The 20809-nt window shown below is 40.7% G+C and overlaps 1 protein-coding gene across 1 annotated transcript in view; it reads right to left on the reverse strand.

Moving 5' to 3' along the window:
• znf609a (zinc finger protein 609a) overlaps nt 1–20809 on the reverse strand; it is a 108365-nt gene that overhangs the window by 4374 nt on the left and 83182 nt on the right. The window contains exons 3-4 of the mRNA XM_017725267.2: nt 15670–15895; nt 1790–1877 (exon numbers count right to left, since the gene is read on the reverse strand). Of these exons, the coding sequence (XP_017580756.1) occupies nt 1790–1877; nt 15670–15895 (314 nt within the window). The remainder of the gene's footprint in view (nt 1–1789; nt 1878–15669; nt 15896–20809) is intronic.

Raw genomic sequence — 20809 nt, forward strand, 5'->3', positions numbered from 1 at the left:
CACTTCAAGACCTGAGCCAACAAAGCCAGGTGAAATTCTCAGTTATTCATCACACTGACTATATACAAATTTGTAAAAAAAAAAGCAGATCTTTTAGAGTGCAAGCCCTTCAGGGTACATTGAATTCTCTGCCTGAACCCTCGCACACTTATCTACACCCCTCACAGGACACTAACAGTGCCAGAAAGACACTCAGATGAGTGATGGCCTCTCCTCTGAATCATGCCCCTCCATTCTGATTCCATAAGTGCCTCGCCAGAGGCCCCGAGAGAGACGTGCTGTGGGTTTTTATCCTCTTGTTATCCCTGATCTCGACAGCAGCGCTTGTTCTGACGGATGGAGCACAGCAGAACAGTCCTGCAGGATTAGGCCAGGGTGACCTGGCTGCTGATTAGATATGTGGTGATAACATCCTCTAACAGACAGGGCATGAGCTCAGGGGGGTAAGAGAAGCCAGAGAGCTCAATCAAAGAACAGGTCTCACCTCTGTCAGTGGCTAAGGAATAAAACAATGTAGTATCTGTAAAGCGGTGTCATGTTACTGAATCAGAACTCCTGGAACACACTGCTATACTGAGGTTGAGGGCATTCAAGACAAGGGATGAAGAAAAAAAAAAACCTAAGCTCCAAAGAAACACCCAGCCTTTGAATGTGTGCCCAATACTGCATGGAAAAATATGCATATCATATGCACGGTCTTTCCAGCCACACTGCTAACATGTTAGTTTAATCAGAGAGCTGGATATAATATGAACATGAAATGCTTTTTGTCATCACCTCTTCCATGCAGTGGAAGCACTGCATGAGCAGCTAACACAATTTGCTTTGTCTAACACCAAGAATCAGGAATCTGAATTCTGAATGAACAAGAAAGCTGGTCAGTAAAGCACAACTCTACACTGGACACTCACATGTGATCCCATAGATGTCTCTAAAGACTGCTGTTGCGTTTGTAATGTTTGCCTCCAGCCTTCTGTAGGCCTCAGATAACTTTCACAGCAATGCAGTATTTTCCCAAAACTGTCTGATTAAAAAATACAGGCTACCCTTGTGGCAATGCGCCTTGAAAGTATGGAACATTATGCACAACAGATTGCTTGTTGTGTGTGACCTTGTACAGGACCAGTGAAGTGCCAAGTCAAACAAAATTTGTACAGTAATTGAGTGTTAAGAAGAATAAATTATTACAACAAGCTTTATCGAAACTTTAATAAACTGTCATAGCCTCAATCCATAACAACCTGAAATGTGGGTCAAACTTAAAAGTGCAAGGCACTAGGACCTAACAGATGCAGGATTGAGCAGCTGCTCTCTAACATATGCTGAAAGCTTCAGCTTTTGATGCCTTGGATCGATGAAGAGGAGGAAGAAAAGAAAAATCAATTCCACCCTGATGTTGCATTTCAAAAGCACAATGTCAGCATGGGAAGGGCTCTGAGACATTACCCTCAGCTACATCATTCATAATGACTGGCCCTACACAGGCAGAAAGGAGAAAGAACACGGCTGCTTTTACTTATTTACTCTTTAGTATGCCCTTATCAGTAGATACACAAATGTGTGACATTATTTTGTTTGAATTTGATTGATGCAGCAAAAATCGCATCCACAGCTTACAAAGCACAAATGAACAAATGTCCATAGAGTAATTGGCGACATGCAGATATGATCAGTTATACAATACCTGCATTTACGACAGCAGACATTAATTGTAACTTGTATTAATTACCATTTTCTATTATAAGCATATATCTCTCCTTGCTACAATATTTAAGTGCTTGTTCCTTACCGTGGAGGAGCCCAGTCATGCCGAGTGCAGTCTAGCAGAGTGCCCACATAAGTTTTATTCCTCCAAGTGACATTCACTACCAGCATACCTACAAAACACAAAGAATTAAATACGTTTAATAGATGCTGCACAAAAATATATATATAATCAACAGATCAGCTGAGACCTTTAAAGACACTTTATGTTTTATATTTTTTACTTTCTGGTTTATGCTCTAACTAGCAGTTTATAACCCAACACAGGAGAGGTCAGCAATATGACAATTTTTAAATTGTTATTCTGATAAATTGTCACAACATGGTTTTCTGAGTACACCATGGACAATGTTGGTACTTAAAGAACACTGACTCACTACATATTTCACTGCAAAGTGAGATTAATAAGGCCTGCTTAATAGGATTTTGTGCAGTGCTGTTTGGAAAGTATCATGATATAATATTTTTGCCACATTGCCCACCCCTACAATAAATCATCAGTTTGTAAGAACCAATATCAACTTGTACAAGCGTGATTCTAATTTGATTAATTCTTACATAGGTGAACTCACTAAAGCCTTTTTTTTTGGGAGATGTGGACATGTGAAGTCTACGTCTAAGAAACATGATGTGCTAAGGCTCCTTTCTCAGTGTACACAGCAGTAGAGAAATCAACCAACCTTTTGTGTGTGTGTGTGTGTGTGTGTGTATGCATGTATGTATGTATGCATATATATGAGAGCGAGGCATATGTCCTCCACCTGACATTGCTACAGCTGTGAAAAAGCCTGTATTTTTGACTCAGGCAAGAAACAGCTGAGGCATGTAGAAGAGTTCCTTCACTCCTGAGTGCTCCAGTCTGTTGACTACAATTTGTCTCTCCAGTGATTCAGGCATCACGTGGCCCACACTGCTGCACAAAGTAGTGGCAAGTGACTGAAACCGCAAGACTAAGATCGAGAAGGGCAATGAAGAGGAATGTGTGAACGAGAAAGTGAACACCAGGGCAGAAAGAGAGGTGGAGGGAAAATTTGTATTTAACTGAGCATAGCCAACACAAGGTGGCAGCAGCCATCACTTTTAGAGACTAACTTCTGGTGCTCCTATCCATCATATTGTATGCTGCAATGTTCCAATCCCAACAGGGGGACTCCGCTTCACACTCGACCACCATGCACCCGACCTCCCTACAGTCTCACTGCAATTCCTCCACGCTGCTTTGACATTCCATTCTAGTTTGTCACTGGCAAAGGAAGTCAGAGACAAATGATTTGATGCAGCCAGGTGCTACTCAAAAGCAGCATTTGAACAGCTTATCAGAAAGTGCCAGGCAACAGAATCCCTCTGCTCTTACAAGCAACCGAGCAACCCGCTCAGTGTTCAGCTCCGTCTTTCACACTACGTTTCCTTGACAACCAGAAATGTCTGAGAGCAGCCGTGATAAGCCTCATTCCGTTTCAGTGACACAAGCGGGGGGAAATTTAACAGATCGCTTGAATCACATACCCGAATGGACGACACTGTTAATTTGCCTGCTATGCGGTAGACACATACAGAGAGAAGCCATTACATCTGCAAACAATTAGCATGACATCAGATGTTGTTGGAACGGTAATTGTTAGTGCTGAAATTAGACCCAGGACCACCAACCGGGCAAGGTGAAAGAAAAACTGAGCATGTTAGTCCTTAATGCTCAATAGTATTTCCAGTGGCACAACTCATGAGCTGAAACCTCATGCCTCATAAAGGAAGCTGGAGTCTGACCCAAGGTATTTTAGTTTTAGTCTCTTTCAGAGCCCATTAAAACTACTCAAACAGTCCTCTGCAAACCAGTACTGTATGTGCCCTTCAAGAAATAACATGGACTTCTACAGGTGGGTACAGAGTCGGGAAGAAAACACTGGGGCATGAACCAGCTCGTTTTGAGATGCCTTTCAGCTGAAACATCAACTGTGAGAGCATACGTGTCCCCTAAATAGCCTTTCCTGACCATGACCTCTACGTGTCAGCCAAGCCCTCAGGGGTAACCGGAGTCCGAGACATCGGCTTTGAGGCACAGCACAAGACAGTCTACAGCAGACTAATTCACTTTTCACAGGCCAAGAGGGAGCGCGGCAGCCTTCTCGGCTTTCATGGCAAAAAAGCGCCACCCTATCTCCCACTTACCCACACATACTCTCTCTCAGCTATCCTTGCTGAGGAGAGTGGGAGCTTTGCTATTGAACTGGAGTGCTGCTCTATCGCTTCCCCTCTGGCTCTAATTTACACAGCAAATAGCACTGAGGACAACTCAAAATCTCAACATGCTCAAACCAGCTGCGTTCTGACGCCGTATGTTTACCAAACCACCTCCCCACCCACACAAGCGGAGTCATAGATCTCGGTTCGTATCACACCGAAAACATCTCCAATTTAATAAACAATACAAACATTACCTATATTTTTAGTACAGTGCTTAACAAAAGTCCTACCACAACCCCACAGTCTTCCTCCAGGTTCTAAACAAAACGCCTTTCCAACAGTCTGTGCTCTGTACATGAAACACATGTATTCATTTAGATACAATTAGTCACAGCAAACATGAATCAGTCAGTGGCCCAAGCGTCCTCGCAGGTTCAGAGTAAGCCATATTAGGCACACGTTCCTCACTGATGTGGCCGAGGCGGCGAGGTAGGGGGCAAGGGGTGGCGTTCTGCTGGCAGCTTGCATACAATGAGATAAAACCAAACCCTGTTTCCATCTGCTCATGAAGCGGTCGTTACTCTCCTCAAAAAAAAAAAAAAATTCCAATCATTAACGAAGCTTGCACTCTTTCCTTTTCTCTCTCCAGGGAGTAAAGCCTGAGGCAGTTGGTTCCACTTATCCGAAGACATTCTTTAGATGTTACATATTTCTTAGCTGTTTGACAAATGCAGGTTGTTAAAACCTACACAGTTTGCAACTTTGCTAATGGTTATCTACAGTTTGGCCATAAAAAACATATGAACTCTTTACTACGACCACTGCTCACAGAGGGGAATGCCACCTTTTTTTTTTTTTGAAATTTCTGAATAATTAAAATCATTAAGAAGTCCTTCAGAGTGATTGGAAATGTGTCATTCCAGAGAAACTAGACTTTTCCACAGTGGTGGTGATAGGAACCAGTCTGAAGTGTCCAACACAGAAAGCAATTGTATGAAATGATTATTATGAATGTGCTTGATGCCCGAGACACTGTATTATGGTATTTTAGAGATAATGTTGTGCCTCTTAAACTCATTCATGGTTGAGAGGTGCGTGCAAGGCATTGTAAGGCAAAATAGTACACTTTTTTTTTGTTTATTTTACGACTACTTTACAACTATCAACACTACATATAAAACAACCCAGAGGATGTGTAGGTTCCCTGGTCATTTGAGATAGTAAATAAAATGGCTGTGTGTTGTAGACATTGTGACACCTGGATCCCATCTCCATCACTGAAAATCTCGATCTGAAGCATCTTTGAGTTTCTCTGCAACAAACGATTAAATGCTTTCCAATCAAACCACTCTAAATGACATTGTTCACATCCTAACCACTGAATCATGCATAAACTTTGAAAAATCGTCAGAACTATCCCTTAAAACATGAGCTAAAAATTCTTAATTCTGTTATGCTGGGTTATCAAAATCTTCTGGTTCGCATTAAACACTGAAAGCTAATTTAACGTGGCAATTTTCCACTCTACCATCATTAAAATCACTACATACTGTCACTGAACTATGTGCAAAATCAAATCAATGCTGGTAATCAATGTTCTTAAAACAAATGATCACAACAGAACAACTTCAGCCTCTTTGAGCTGAAATATTTCTCAGCACTCTACTGAGTCCAGCAATTGCACGGATCACAGACCCTTTAAAGCAAACAATCTAAAACGAGATGGGCTAACACACTTGCTTTGTAAATCCCACTGTGGAGGGTGGCTCATTGTGCTAGTCTTGGCTGTTTTTCATGCTTGCGGTGTGGGACTCTCCACGGCTGTTTTGCATACCTCTGTGCAGCCTGGCTGCCAAGAGCAGCAAATTGGTGCAGCAGACAAGCCCAAACTTAGACAGAAGGCTGAGACACAGAGCTCAGGGAAGAACTAACTAGCACGCAGCATTTGGCAGCAGACACAAAAGAAGATGATTGAAGGCTGAAGCTCTCCCCTTTCCTTCCAAAGGGCATGTAGCATTCTTTTAATAGTTTACACAAGTACAAGTGCTTCATGTATTCTCATTAACAAACCAGTCCCTGCTCAAGAGGTGCTATAAATGCCTTATTCAAGAAGGAGAGAAGAAAAGAGTATATTTAATCCAGCCTTACTCAAACTGACTTTACAAACATCTACGGTAAAACACTAAATATTTATCATATGATAATCATTTCTCTCATTTATTTTTGGGGGGAGGGGTAAATTTACATAAGCTAAGAATGGCATTTATAAATGCTTCATCGTAACTTCACTTCACAGTTAAGAAATACACTTAAATGTTACATAGCTTTTCTTTAAGGCCTTTGTTTACCACTTATAGTATTTCCTAGGGACATCCTGATTCGATCCCAATTTAAATCACAGTGTAAATAAGACCATAAAATGGTTTCACATCCTTAGCAATCAATAAAAATAAATAAATAAATACATTTAAATTAAGAGTAAATAAAACCATACTCATGTAAAACAAAGCTATTTTAGTACAGCATTTAAAATAAATGAGGGTCAAGTCATCAAATTGGTTAATAAAACTGGATGGGTTACTAGACACATTAGACAACTGTTTTCCTATATGACTGAACTCAGTCCTAGTCCTGCTTGTCGCTTATGTGAATTTAAGTCATCCTGGTAGTGGGGGTCGGGGGCGGGCATTCTCAGCCTCTTTCCTTCCCCAGTGTATTAGACTTGTCATCTCATATTCCTTTTACACCCACTGCCCCTTCTACCACTAAGCAACAAAGGGGCCACCTCCATCGCCATGGGGCCTTTAGTTCATCTTCCCTCTAAACCCCATCAAAGAATACCCTAATGGCAACAAAGACCTGACAAGCAGAGGAAAGGGGGGTGGGCTTTGGGCTGGGGGGCAAGTACCTCCCTCCTTGCCTGGGTCACCAGTTTAATTTTCCCACTGAAGAGTTGCATTAATGGGCAAGCATGGCTTCAGTAATCTCCCCCCTGGGGGCGAAGTCTGCAGGGCTGGGGGGCCCCAGGCACTGACCTTGTGCCTCTCACCCATTCTCATTTAACTTGTCTTTTGGTCCAGTTCTCCCTTTCACCAGCCGAAGGTCAAACAGGCCGATGCAACAAGGAAAAAGCCACCTCTATGCAATGGGTGAGACAAAAGCCTGCCACCATGCAAGATTTCTGGCAGTCTCTTTATTTTTTTTAAACAAGTTACTGTGTCATCTGAGTTACGCAGTTCAATCATGTTTGAACAATGGTGAGGAAAAAAAGGAGGATTATAGTGACAGGTTTCAGAAATCAAACATACTCCAGCATTTTTAACCCAATTTCTATATGCTGCACAAGCAGCAAAGTCGATTCTCAAAAAAAATCAGTGTGTTTGTACTTCGAGAAGAAGAGAAAAACAACTCGAAATACACTTATAATCAAAGTGTTCTATTATAAATGTGCTTTAAATAGTTTTTCTGTTCTTTTAGTCAGTACATATAAATGCAGCAAAACTATTGCCCATGATAATTGATTATACATGCTGCATAAGTGGCATATAGATATTACATTGAAAGTACTTGAGTGGTCCTTTAAAACCAGCAATAAATGCTGAAGCCACTCTAATGCTGCAATCGGGTCCTCATCAGAAAGCTTACTGGGTGATTATTGACAGACCCCTACAATACAAAAAAAAGAAAAGAAAAAGAAAGCATAAAAGATCCCCAGAGCACATTTCCTTCTTTGTCTTTGATGTATTAAAAGGCACAGAGATTGCTAGAAAAATATTCAGCATATTTTTTTCATTTATACTGCCAAGCTTACTACCAGGGTTTTTACTTGTGAAAAAGGTGCATTATTTCTCCACTTTCTATTGAGTTTCTCCACTTGTAAATACCACTTAGTCGACTCTGAGTGCAAGTAGGCATGGGGAAAATTGGTATTTTGAAGACAAATTGGCATTTTAAACAGCATAAGGGCTACAGTGTACATGTTTTAACTGTGCATATATGTAGTTTTAGCTTGTGCTCATTCAGAGCATTGGTTGCACAGAAATGAACGCAGTGCCAACATAAAAACAGTGATGCCAGTATACCACAGTGTGACATGATGTCTGGAGCAGACTGAACAATCCATGACAAAAGCCACTTCTGCAGTCTGTTTCTGCCCTTTTCTCAGCATAAACAATGATACATCGTCTCCTCAGCTGTAATGCTCATTGACCTTGTTGTTGTTTACATTTTACATTTATGCCATTTGGCAGACTTTCTTATCCAGACCGACTTACAATTTGATCATTTTACACAGGTAAGAGTAGGTACTGTTAGGAGTCTTGCCCAAGGACTCTTCCTGGTATAATGCAGGGTTCTTGCCAGGGAGGGGACTGAACCCCAGTCTACAGCACATAAGGCAGAGGTGAGTAATCAAGCATAGTATTCCTGTGCTTGTTTTACCCCGACTTGCCTCCTATTGTATATAGCTTTCAATCCCACAGATAGGCAAACAATATTCAGACAAGTATATGAACAAGTGTCAAAACCAAGTATACCATGACCCTTAGGGAAAACAAACATCAATTAGAATATAATTGGGATTAGCTCCATTTGAACCAATATGCACATCTTCTGGAAGAAATTATTTTTCAGGAAAAAAATAATAGCAAACCCATTTAATTATGATCTAACCTTTGCTGTGCAATATTTGACAAGAAGCTTGACTTTACCCATAATGGAGTGTAGATTACTTGACAGTGTTGCAACCATAGGAAAGGAGAGCAGACCTGCCATGACACCTATTAATGCAGCAAGAAGAAAACTGGCTGTTAGAGGCGTGAATTTTTGAGGTTTTGATCTTCCAACGTGTTCACTCTGGTGACCACCTCTACTGATTATACGGGTCAAGGTGAGCATGTCCCTGGGGAACGAGAGGGGCGGGAAAGAGACGGAGGCGAGGCTGAAGGCCATTCTTTTGTAATAACCACACTAGTGATTTAGCACAGCTGAGTGACTTGTGCTCAATAGAGGGGTTACAATGGACCCCTCCCCCCGGCTCGCTTTCCCTGGTCTCCCAGAGGAAGCAGTATGGCAGCCAGGTGATGCTTATAAACTTCAGAGCAAAGCAAGAAGGAAGGCTAAGAAGTGATGTGAAAAGCTGAGTGAAAGCCCCGTCATTCACTGATGGAGAATAAAGGGGAATTTAATGCTGGTGCCTAGTCTGTAATCTTTTCAGATACAAAATAAAAAGATCCATCAACTCAGATTGTGTGGATTCAACACTTCCATACCTTCAATACTGAAGGAAAAAGGACAGTAGGAACTTTAATATTCTATCAATAATACCTGGCCAGGATAACATTTATGGAAATGGGAAGCAATCCAAATTTACAAAGAATCATTTCAAAGGAAAGTTTACATTAATTTGCATGTATTAATAACACAAAAGAGGGACTCCTCTAGAGGTCAGAATCTTTGGAAATTTGATCCCAGCTTTGATTCAGTGGTTCTGATCTACAGGAGGGACAGGATGCCAGTGTACTATTTGGGAACAGAAAAAGATGAACAGGTGGTAGTCAATTAATTGTTATATCCAAAGTAATGTTATTACTGTTCGTTACTATAGTAAAATACTGGCACCGGGCAAAAGCAGCTGCTGTTTAGCAATGCATGATAACTGACATTATTAGAGTGCCACAAACACATGGGTGTGTCCTTTGCTAAATTGGGTGCACTTCAGGATGCACTGACAACCTCGCCATGGCTTTTTGTATCTACTAACTAGATGAATAATGGTGGGGCACTATTTCTATAAACAGTTTCTTGGGAATTTTGGACGCTCATCAAGCTTGTTTATACGCTGCATTAACAAATCTGGATATATGTTGTATATATACATATACAACCTGCCACACCCGCTCCAGCTAATTAACTTATTTTTTAGAAATAGCTGACTGGCTGGACCACTGTTTAGGAGTGAGGCAGCATGTTGGATGCAAGTTGGAACTAAACTCTACAGCAATACAGATCTCCAGCAGGAGAGTTGTTGAATACTGGGCAATATCGTTTGTGTTCTGCTGTCTTTTACTTTCCCCTTGCACTGTGATACGGATTGGAAGCTTTGCTTGAATGCTTTCATCAGCCCAGACTGCAAGAAGCATCTATGTTTGGGAATAATTCCAGCCTTGCATATCCTCCATCTTACGTCTCCTTGTTTATCTTCTCACCTGCTGGTCAGCGCCTGGCAGACCCAACTCCATTTACTGTGTCTAACTGTATGCAGATGGAGAAAATACATTCCATTTACACTGGTTTTGAATGTGGTCAAAATCAGTCTCTTACCATCTCCAAATGTGGTTTGAGTGATCTGATGCGTTTTTGGTCCAATCACCAAAAACGTATGCCACGATGACGCAAAGCATAAACAGCATCAACACAAGCATGGTCTTCATAGTGGGTTGGGTCTTCATGACCCAGAAAACACAGCCATTGTTAAATTTCTAGTACTGGTGATTATGTAGACTGAATGAAACCACTGGGAAAAAAGCTGCAAAACAGTTTTCATTTTCAAAAATGATTACCATTACTCTTACCAAACCCTACTTAAATATAATTTAGGACTGTCACAGTTTCAGACAATCCATTCATTGTAACCCTGGGCGGGTGGAACCACTAACTGAAACAGAGAAAAGGTATAATTTTACAGTTGAGAGAGAAGACTTTCATACTTCTGAAACCAGAAAAACAGCAGGCGCATTGACTGATCTCAAAATCAGTCTACTACAGACCTAATGGTTACATCACAAATTTACATGACTGACAACAACAAAAACAAAAGGGACACCAGTAGGAGATCAATGAGCCTTGGATTTGCCTAAAAACAAAAGGCAGCTGCAGAGGTTAGTCTGTGCTTGCCATCATGACTCAAAACAGTGGGCCATCAACAGTTCAGCTCTGGCAGAGCCTCTGTCGTCTCACCAAGAGAGCGGTGCGTCAGCCTGCTATGGGGGAGAATTTTCTGGGGAGACACTTCAGGAGCAATAAACTTTTAGAGGATTTGGAGCTGACATTTCCAACTGTCAGCATGCTGGAGAGCCGCGAGAGACTGCAGCTCAGCTCTCTCGACCCCAGGGTCACTGCACTATCACCAAGGAGGGATTTGTGCCCCTGCGCCACCTTCAAAATGTCAGTCATTTTCTCTGCGAGTGTATCTCGCTCTCTTTATCCTGCTCTCTTCACTCAACCACTTCTCTTCTTGTCATCCTTTACCTCAGTCTCGCTCCTTTCAACAAATCCTCTTGCTGCGCCTCGTTGTCATTGTGGCTCCGTGTGAGTATGGCGAGCTGTCAGGCTTCCTGGGCTACTGATTGAAGGAGGTCATGGATGGCGGGTCAGGGGTGCCTTCTAGAACTTCCCCAACCCTGCCCCCACCTTCACTGCCACACTTCACTCTGACTGCCCAGCAGGAGGGCGCTCATTGATCCACACAACTCTCTCTAAACTCTGCATTGTGAAAGGTCAGCATTTGGAAGTCAAATTCAACCATAAAAGGTTGCTCTGCCTCTGGGTGCAAATGAACATGACTTCAATTAAGGAGAAAAACATTTTGGGCACAATCTCTGAGAAAGTCCTAGAGTCAATAAAGCAGACTTAATGTCAGTACAACCCTAACATCTATCAACTGTTAATCGTATATAAACAAGACCATAATTTCTGTAAAAAGTTACAACTAATGAATTTTATTTAGTAAAATACCTATGGCATCACAATCAAGCTCCAGTTACTAGTACCAAACAGCTGTACTTAAATTAGTCCCATAACAAATCAACACACTTAGCAAACTCATTAAAGTGGATGATCTCGTGTTCCAAACTACAGTAGTTTTCTGAGAAAATTATATCTTAAGCCACTTGTGTGAACAGTAAGTACTGATCTAACTAAATCTTGAGATTGAAATTTGATGCATCATAAATGCAAATTAATAAAAAATACATTGTGATTTGAAAAATCATGTTTTTTTTTTTTTTACATAGGGCTGTGTTGGATGAATCCAGTTTCCAGCTTTCATCACCAAAGTCCAATGTGAGAGTGGTTCCATGTTTCTTCTACAACGTCCCAGCAGTTGTAGACCTCTCACTCTAATAGCACTATGTTGAGTCTTGTTACGAGGGGAACTGCTAGTTAGAAAAAACTGTGGTGTAAATGATTCATCACATTAAGTCATCATTAGCATGTAACTTTGATAGCACTAATATATTCTAATATTGTATAGTGTTTGAATAGTAAAAATACTTACTGCCAATACTGATTTGTAGTTTAAAAATTCCTTGGCTGCCTAAAAATGGCTAAGTACTGTGTTTCTGTGGAAATGTGCTTGTGAATATGTACTTCAGTAAACATTGTTATACCTCATTTATAAAAAAAAAAAAAAAAAACATTCTGAATAATCACAAATACAATTTTGTTAAAATGTAGCTTTATGTAAATCTGCAAGGGCAGAAAATCTTCAATGTTTTTTAAATAAGTGATACTAAATCAATGCGAATAAATTGATGTAATAATGCGATATGTATTAATAATGCAAACAAATGGCAATATTGCATTAATAACACAACTAATATTAGATAGTAATCTGCAACACATGAAAAACCTTTGAAAAAGATTTTGAATATTTTGCCAAGTACCCCCAATTGTGCATTAATGCCCCTGAATTCCAGCCAGTAATAGCAAAAATCAATTATTTCCTTTATTGTCTGCAGTACATTGATCATTATCTATTTATGTGTTTTTTCATATGTATAACAAGAAATAAAACAGAGATTCAAAAACATTCACACACATAGCCAGTCTAACTTACAAACAAAACAAGCTGATGGCTGTTGAAGTGACTGCACCATTCTAACTGACAATTTCATTAGTCTGTTTATAGCATGCAAACACCAATTAGCTATTGTGTAAAATAGGCCATTCGTTATATTTATGACTTGATAGCTGAGATTGAATAACTGCCTAAAACCGTCCATTATACAATCCTCAATGAGGAGCCAAAGCCAGAGAAATCTCAGCAGCCCCGACAGACTTGTCTGCAACAGCTCTACAGCTCTGTGCTTCCAGCAGCGAGGCAGCTCTGACAGCGCCAGCACACTCTCTGGCTATTGCTCATCTCCTCCATGCTCTCTGGAGGCTGCTTTAGAGTTTTCTCTGGCTTATTTTCTGCATTTGTCAAGCGGAGGCTGCTGCGCCATGATGAGACCTCTGGGGCTCAGGCACTACTAACACTGCATGAGAGGTACTGAAGTGCCAGAAACGAGGCACTGAATCACCAAGGGGCTGCAAAGCAGAGGCACTGGAGGAGGGGAAGGAATGGGTAGATGGGGGGATGGGGGGACGAAGCTAGTCATACATCCTCCCCGTGCCATTCTCAGGTTAGCCTAGAGGGGTTGAAATGTAGTGCACTGCAGTTAATGGGATGCGTGGGAGCTTGTGAGTATGAAGGCTGCCTAATGTTCAAAATTGCAGCAATTTTAAGCTGCACAGCCATACGAGCGGTCATTAGCTGAGTTCTGAATGAGGATTTGAGGGAGAATTTAAAATGATAAGCACCTCAACAGCAACACTGTTTACTTACATTACACATATACAAAGCTTTTCACTTGCAAAACAAAGACCAAGTGGATGACTGTAGCTACAGTTGGTAATTGGTCTTTGGCTCTCAAAGCTAAAACAGGCTTCCTGTGCTCTTTCCTAATCTTAACCATTACAAACAACCGTGAAACTGATTGCTGTACGACAACTAGATGTAACCTTCATCGGAAATTGTTCTGGGCTGTTCTTAGCAGATCTCATTTGTGACTTTCCAAAACACTACGCTGGAGGCCCAACTGTAAACAATCTTGTTTATGCTTTCATTACGGTTGGTGCCCATCTCAGCCTCTCACAGAGTTGAAACAAATTACCACCCCTGCAGTGGAATCATGTTTGAGCATGCATGTGACGCAAGAACAGCTAGCGGAGGTTCTCTTCCAGTTACCTATCAGCATGAAACAGGATGAAAAACTCAGCAGGGCTGCAGCTTTCATAGACTTGCTGTCTTTGGTCTGGACCCTCATTTCTACAGAAGAAAACACTGAAATGCAAATGCTTGAAAAGGCTGTACTCCTGATAGCGCAAACCTGGAACTGAAGTAACTATCTGTCTCCCTTGCCCTGGATTAAAATCAACCACTGTCACAGAGGGAAAAGGGCTGCTTAGATCCTTAATACCTTTCTTTAAAACCTGTATGTCCTCTGCACTCCAGTTCTGCCAGGCTACTAAAGCACATGGATTTAACAGAGGGCCGAACAGATATGGACATTTTGTAACTAATACGGAAACCATTTCTAAGAAGCTAAGAATTTCATTAATGAATGATTTCACTTGATATATGTTTTATGGTAAAAACAAAGTTTTTGTTAGTGCTTTACTAACTGCCTTAAAGGAATACTCAGGCCAAAATGAAAAATGTAAGCATCACTGCATCTGCTGTAATCATGCTTACTCTCACATCCTACAGTAGTAAGAAGGAACATCTGGAAAAACAACTGCTTTGGGGTGGATTTGTGGGTTGTTTTGAATTGGTTTAGTCAGATAGCTAACATTACTGCTACAAGGCCAAATATCTTCTCGCTACTGTATAACTGTTTTCAAATCATCATTTCTTGAAAGAACCAATAGGCTACTCTTCTTATATTGCATTACTTGCTAGATACCCAACTAAATAATTATAAATACAACATATTGGCCTTTCGCACTTTGCTGGCCAAGCGATTATTACTGCTAAGGTGGAAGGACCCTCTTCCCTCATCTCAGTGCATCAAAGAGGTACCTCAGTTTTTATATAATGTTGAAATTTACACAGCTTTGTGTAGGCCTGGAGAGTAGGTGGGATGGGTGGGTGGGTTGTGGGTATGGGACTGTTTGTCTTTTGTATATTGTGAAATCTTTAATAAAAAGACCTTGATCGAAAAATCATTTCAATGGACAGAACCGATTACTCAAAAAACAGAGATGACTTGTCAGATGAGGACAACAAGTTAAAAGCTACAGTTAATAATATCTAGATACTTTATCTCAGATTTGCCCTTTTTGTGGCTAAATGGGTAAAAAGGGGGCTATTTTATGTGTTTTTACAATTTTTTCAACACTTCAAGTAGGAGTTACACTAATGCTAGCTTAGTTGTATATTAGTCCACTGATCAGTGGCTAGTAGTCAGGATTGGGTGACACCACAGATTGCCAATGGCTGTATAATGCATTTAAGTAATGCCTGCTGAACTGCAGTGAGAGAACCCTGATGAACGAAGAAAATGAAAACTATAAAGGTGAAAGTACACAACGCTGTGCTCAACAACATGACAAGTAACCCATTAAATTCCAGTTTCATACCGGTAAACCCTTTAAACTCCAACAACAGAAACACAATGTCTTAGACAAAACAATGCTGCATGCTGTTGGTACAAAACAGCACTTTCTGAATGTGGTTCTCTCGAATAAGATTTAAATCATCATTTAATTTACAGGCTGGCTTTCCACTGTTGCCTTTAAAGGGCTTAAACTGGTACATTGAGTGATTTTATCTGATATATTAGTGAGTCCCCTAATCTAACATGACTACACTTCAGAGATGCTTCTGGGCCAACTAAACACACCAACCATCACTGGTAAAAAGGACAGCACAAACCAGCACCAAACTTCTTATGTTCTTACCGTCCTCAGTTTCTTGCCATACAATGCCCTCTAGGTTGACGCTGGTGCCAGGCTCACAGGGGCCTAGACATTCAGGCTCTGTGGCTAGAGCCACATCTGACGTGTTGACCGCCACTGAGCGTGTGCGAACCATGATCTGCTCACAGGGAGAAGAGATATCGCTGCTGCCGACCGGAGCGAGTAGGTGAAGAGGTGGAGGAGCTGGTGTGGAGATTGGTGAATCCATCTGCAAGAAGAAAGATGCAGAGAAGGCAAGGGTCAGACCACAGAGAACTAATGAGGAAACTATGCAGCCTTTTTCAAAAAGAAAAAATTGTGTTCGAGGGCAAATCTAGACTACTGCTGAAATTCTTCAGTGGAGCACTTCCATCTATCATCCATCAGCCACAGAAAAATATAAACGCACACCAATTACTGCTATAACTGATGCTCCAATGATCAGACTATTGCAATACTTGTACGCTCACTTTCTCTTATAGAGAACACTGAAGGGCACCAGGTATGAAATTAAAACCAGTTAAATATGCAATATTAAGCAACACTGAAGCAAAATTAGGCTCCATCAGCAGGCTTCCCTATTCACTAGCAATTATGCAACTGCTAAGGGTGACATTTCAAAGTCAAACACATACGGCCTTGTGCACTACCTTAGATTTATTCAGCCCTGATGGCATCGTTAGCACTCTGCAATTATTATTCATGGCAGACAATGCTTAAGCGTACAGCATGATTACAACATAAGCTACCAAGGTTAAAAAAAGCTTCTACAGCTGTTTCCCATCCCCCTTTTTGTTTGGATTTCACCAATGTTGGTACTTATTCTGCATTGGGGAGTCAATTTGATAATCTAATTAGAGGTTTTAATGACTCTGCTTACATTAGGCTTTGACTGAGAGATCTCCTTAGCCTCAATCAAATACAGAGCTGTGAGAAACACACACACGCACGTTCATATTTCACACTGGAAAGGAAATCTGTGCTAGCCTTGGGGGGGAGGAGATCATATTTTCTACATGATAATTTAATTTTCAGGGAGCCTGCTATAAAAGGTGAAGAGGTCACCTGTACCATCTGCAGAGTAATATCCCTGTAACAGGCATCACAGATAACAGCTAGAAATATATATCCAGTATAGTCTTAGGTCCTGCTCCTGGGATTTCAAGGGCAGCTATAGAAGATTCCTCTGTCAGAACGAAGCCTTTGGCTGCTTATTTGCATTCAAATAAAAGGTTGAAATAATCTGAAAACCTGAGCGTGAACACTGGCTCCAGCCTGCTCTACCCACGCTGATACAAGTTTTTTTATTTCTTCCATAGGTTGGTGGAGCTCCATTTCTGCTTTAACACGGCATTATTATGACAACGTGCATGATATTTACTGAATAAGCCCTTATCATCTAGCGCTGCAGGAGCAGATGCACTGCAGTAGGGAACAGGGTCATCCTAGAGGAAGCTCTGAATTTGAGACCGCAGACGGTCTCTCTCAAGCCTGGACTTGACAGCATCTGTCTTATGTTTCAGACTCCTCCTCAGAAAACGCTAATGCAAACAACAGCCTAAACCTGCAGTGAAGGCTTTCCTGCAGCACATCTGAAATGTATCTTAAGTGTTTAGTCTCTGTCAGACATCCTGCCCAAAACTCACCATTAGAGTAATCAGGAACATAATATTAGGGTAAAACCAACGTTTCCTCTTTAATTACCTGCTGAATCATATCAGCCAACCATTCATCATGCCCTTCTGGTAACAAATTATATGTTTTGGGCAGACTGACCGTTTGCTGTTTAGTGTAAAGAATCAGAAACAAACAAGTTGCATTTGAAATAGCACTGTTATGCAGTCTTTAAAGCTGCACTGCTTATATTTTGTTTAGACAGATTTGCATCTTGTAAAACTGAACAAAAAGCCATAAACTGCTAAACAATTACTTGAAAGAGAGAGTGAAAAAAAAAGATTACATTGGCAGTGATTAGCACCCAAAAGCATTCATGTTATGTTGAAATGAAACTTCTTATATCCTTCTTATATCTTTTCACAATAAAGAATTTAGAAACTTCCTAAAGCTTGTGAACGACTTGCTATTGTTCAGTTAAGTCATTTTCTAATGCTTATTTTAAAAATCTGATTACTCAATTAGCTGTCAAAATAATCAGTAGAAGCAGCATATCTTTATCAATGGGTGCCAGCATCAGGTTGATATCAGCAGAAGACGCTGGATCAGATATCAGAGAGAGAAAAAAAAAAAAAAGAGAAAAAAGAATAATGGGGCAAATTCTATCCCGTAACAAATCTACCCTGAAATAGTAAAAAACACACCATCATGTTCTTCACTATGCATTTCTTCCTTTGGGGCACTAGAGCGATCGAGAAGTTTCAGCATGATAGCTTACTTTTATATGATCATCTGAATTGAAGTGCTCTATTTAAAAATAGCTTATTTCAAAGCTTTAATAGTTTAAGAAAAAAAAAACAAAACGTTTCAATATCAGTGTCAGGAAAGAAAAAGTTGTATTGTGCCAGGTTATTCATACATTGGAATTTTATAAATAAGCAGATCAGCCAAATTTTAATTTAAAATGCAAATAGAATCCAGGTAAAGATTAGAGAAGCCAGTACAGAGGCTGATCTACTGCATCCTAAAAGGGTGCAAACAAAGAACATCAAATACTTGTCAGCACGAACGCCTAGACAAGAAAACAGATATGTGGAAGACAAGCGTCAAGGTTGGGTCAGGAAGTGTCAGATATAGCACTTCTGCTTTCACTGTATTCAGCAGGCTACTTCCTTCAAAACGGCTGTCTAGGTATTCAAATGACTTCTGGTTAAGCTACAGAATAAAAAATGTGTGGAGAGATGACAGTACATGTAGTTCATCAATGACACCTCGTAGTGAGATTATAATGAAGTGACGAAGCATGCTGGTCACAGAAAGGACGGCAGAACAGCAGATACTGCAGCAATTTGACGCTTGATTGCTCATCAGATGCACTGAGCACATTTCTGTAAGAGAAGGCAGGGAGGGGTGCTATTAATGAGGCATGCAGAAAGGAGAGCACCAGCTCTTTGGTTTGGTGACTGGCTGTTTTTTTCCACCAGAAGCAACAAGCTCCCAGCTGTATTGAGATGAGAGAAGAGGTCTGTAATTGATGAGGCAGCTGGCACACTCAACAGACGGAGGATTGCTGAGAACACCTCATGAGGCTCTTACCGTTAAGGATATTATTGAACCCATGGTGCCTGAACAGATGCCTGCACTTGCAGGAGGAGAAGTGGCCTATACACAAAAAAACAGAAGCTAAATGCTGACATTAAACAACCTACATGGTATAATTTCTTAGGGATGCAGATACCACCTTTTTCTTTCTGATAGTTACCCAATCCTTCAGTATTGGACGATACAAAGTACCGAAACCGATACTAACTCTAACCTAACTAACCTATAAAGTCCTTATGTTTATACAATTACATATTAAAAATGTTTTATTTATGTAAAATTGTTCGGCCATACACAAACTGGGGGCAGTCCCCTCGGCTGACAGTCCATGACTGAAGTGCCCTTGAGTAAGGCGCCTAACCCCCAATTGCTCCCCGGGTGCCATGAATAGGACTTCCCACTGCTCTGGGCAAGTGTGCTCATAGCCCCCTAGTGTGTGTGTTCACTAACATGCATGTATGTGGGTGTTTCACTGTACGGTTAAACGCAGAGGTCTAATTTCAGAGTGTGCAAACACAGTGACAAATGATTCTAATTCTAAAACATTGGCATTTACTTGTTAGATTATATAAATAAGTTGTCTTCAGAAAACCTATTATTATTTGTTTACTGTATTTATTTAGTATTTACTGTTATATAATTAGTAATAAGAATCATATTTAACAATTGTAGGAAAATAAAATACTTTTATTGAGCAAAATGGTTAAATCCAGAACTGAATAATACACAGATAACCCTGTGGTCTGTACATGTAAGCACCTAGGCAGCCTCTCTGATGCTGAATGTTTCATATCCAAATTTCTCAAGTCATTCATCTCATGCAGGCATCATGTTCACTTAATCTTACATCTCTGAGTATCAGACTCTAGAGTTCAGTAAATATAACTGTCATTCATGGCCTCAGAAGCAGCAACTTTCAGCCTTTATGACTTGGCTGAAGCAACGGGCCATCAAGACCCTGCTGATGTGATACAAGGGAACTGAGTGAACAACACAAAGTTCTGGGCAAAATAACTGTTGACAGCCCTAAATTCTATTACCAAATTCTTCCATCCTAATCTCTCAAATTCCCCAAACAGATTCTACCCTCTTGATCTTTTTTTTTTTTTTTTTAAAGAACACCAGCATGTTCCCCGTCTAACTACATTCACAAAAACACTCTTAGAGAGAGCTGTGTAGTCACACACTCCAATTTCAGTTCTCTGGGACACACCCTCTCTGTGCATCTCACCACCAATCCCTGCAGGGCTCTCTCTCACTTAAAAGCATGAGGGTTTCACTGGAGCTGTAGAATGGAGCTGTAGAATGTTAATCTTGTTGAACAACAGCAGGCAGCTCTCATTCTTCAGCAGCTTTCGTGACCACAGTGTGGTGGATGGGTGGGAAGTGTTACCAGTGATCCTTCAGCTAGTCCCCCAAAGCTCAAAGCTCTACATTCCAAGCTAAGCTTTTTAGCCACACTGGCACGCTATTAGCTGTTCACTAGCCACATTTTACCTCCTAGTCAATAAATATGGGAATACATTCTGTTTCTCAATCTGGCAAATAATCATACTCAATCACACTTGACATAAAATAGCATAATACTTCACTGACAGCAACACATTTTATAATGAAGTACATCATTCACAAAGGGACAAAAAGCCAAAAGTGTCAAATGGTGGCAAACAATCCTTGATTTATTTTGGCACCTCTATTAAAAGTTACCTTACATTTACAACCAGGGACTTTATAAGAATGAAGTGACTCAACATGAATCAGAAGTCACAATGCATTCTCAATTCATACTGTAATGTATTTCTGTGTGAAAGTGCAGTATTAGGCAGGGGCACTAGACTAGTGTTTCACTTGATGGCAGGACGGGAGGAGGTACATCATATTATCAGTTAATATTATTTCCCCCTGCTTGCTAGTGCACGATTGTTGC

The sequence above is a fragment of the Pygocentrus nattereri genome, chromosome 11, assembly GCF_015220715.1.
Source record: "Pygocentrus nattereri isolate fPygNat1 chromosome 11, fPygNat1.pri, whole genome shotgun sequence".
Lineage (NCBI taxonomy): Eukaryota > Metazoa > Chordata > Actinopteri > Characiformes > Serrasalmidae > Pygocentrus > Pygocentrus nattereri.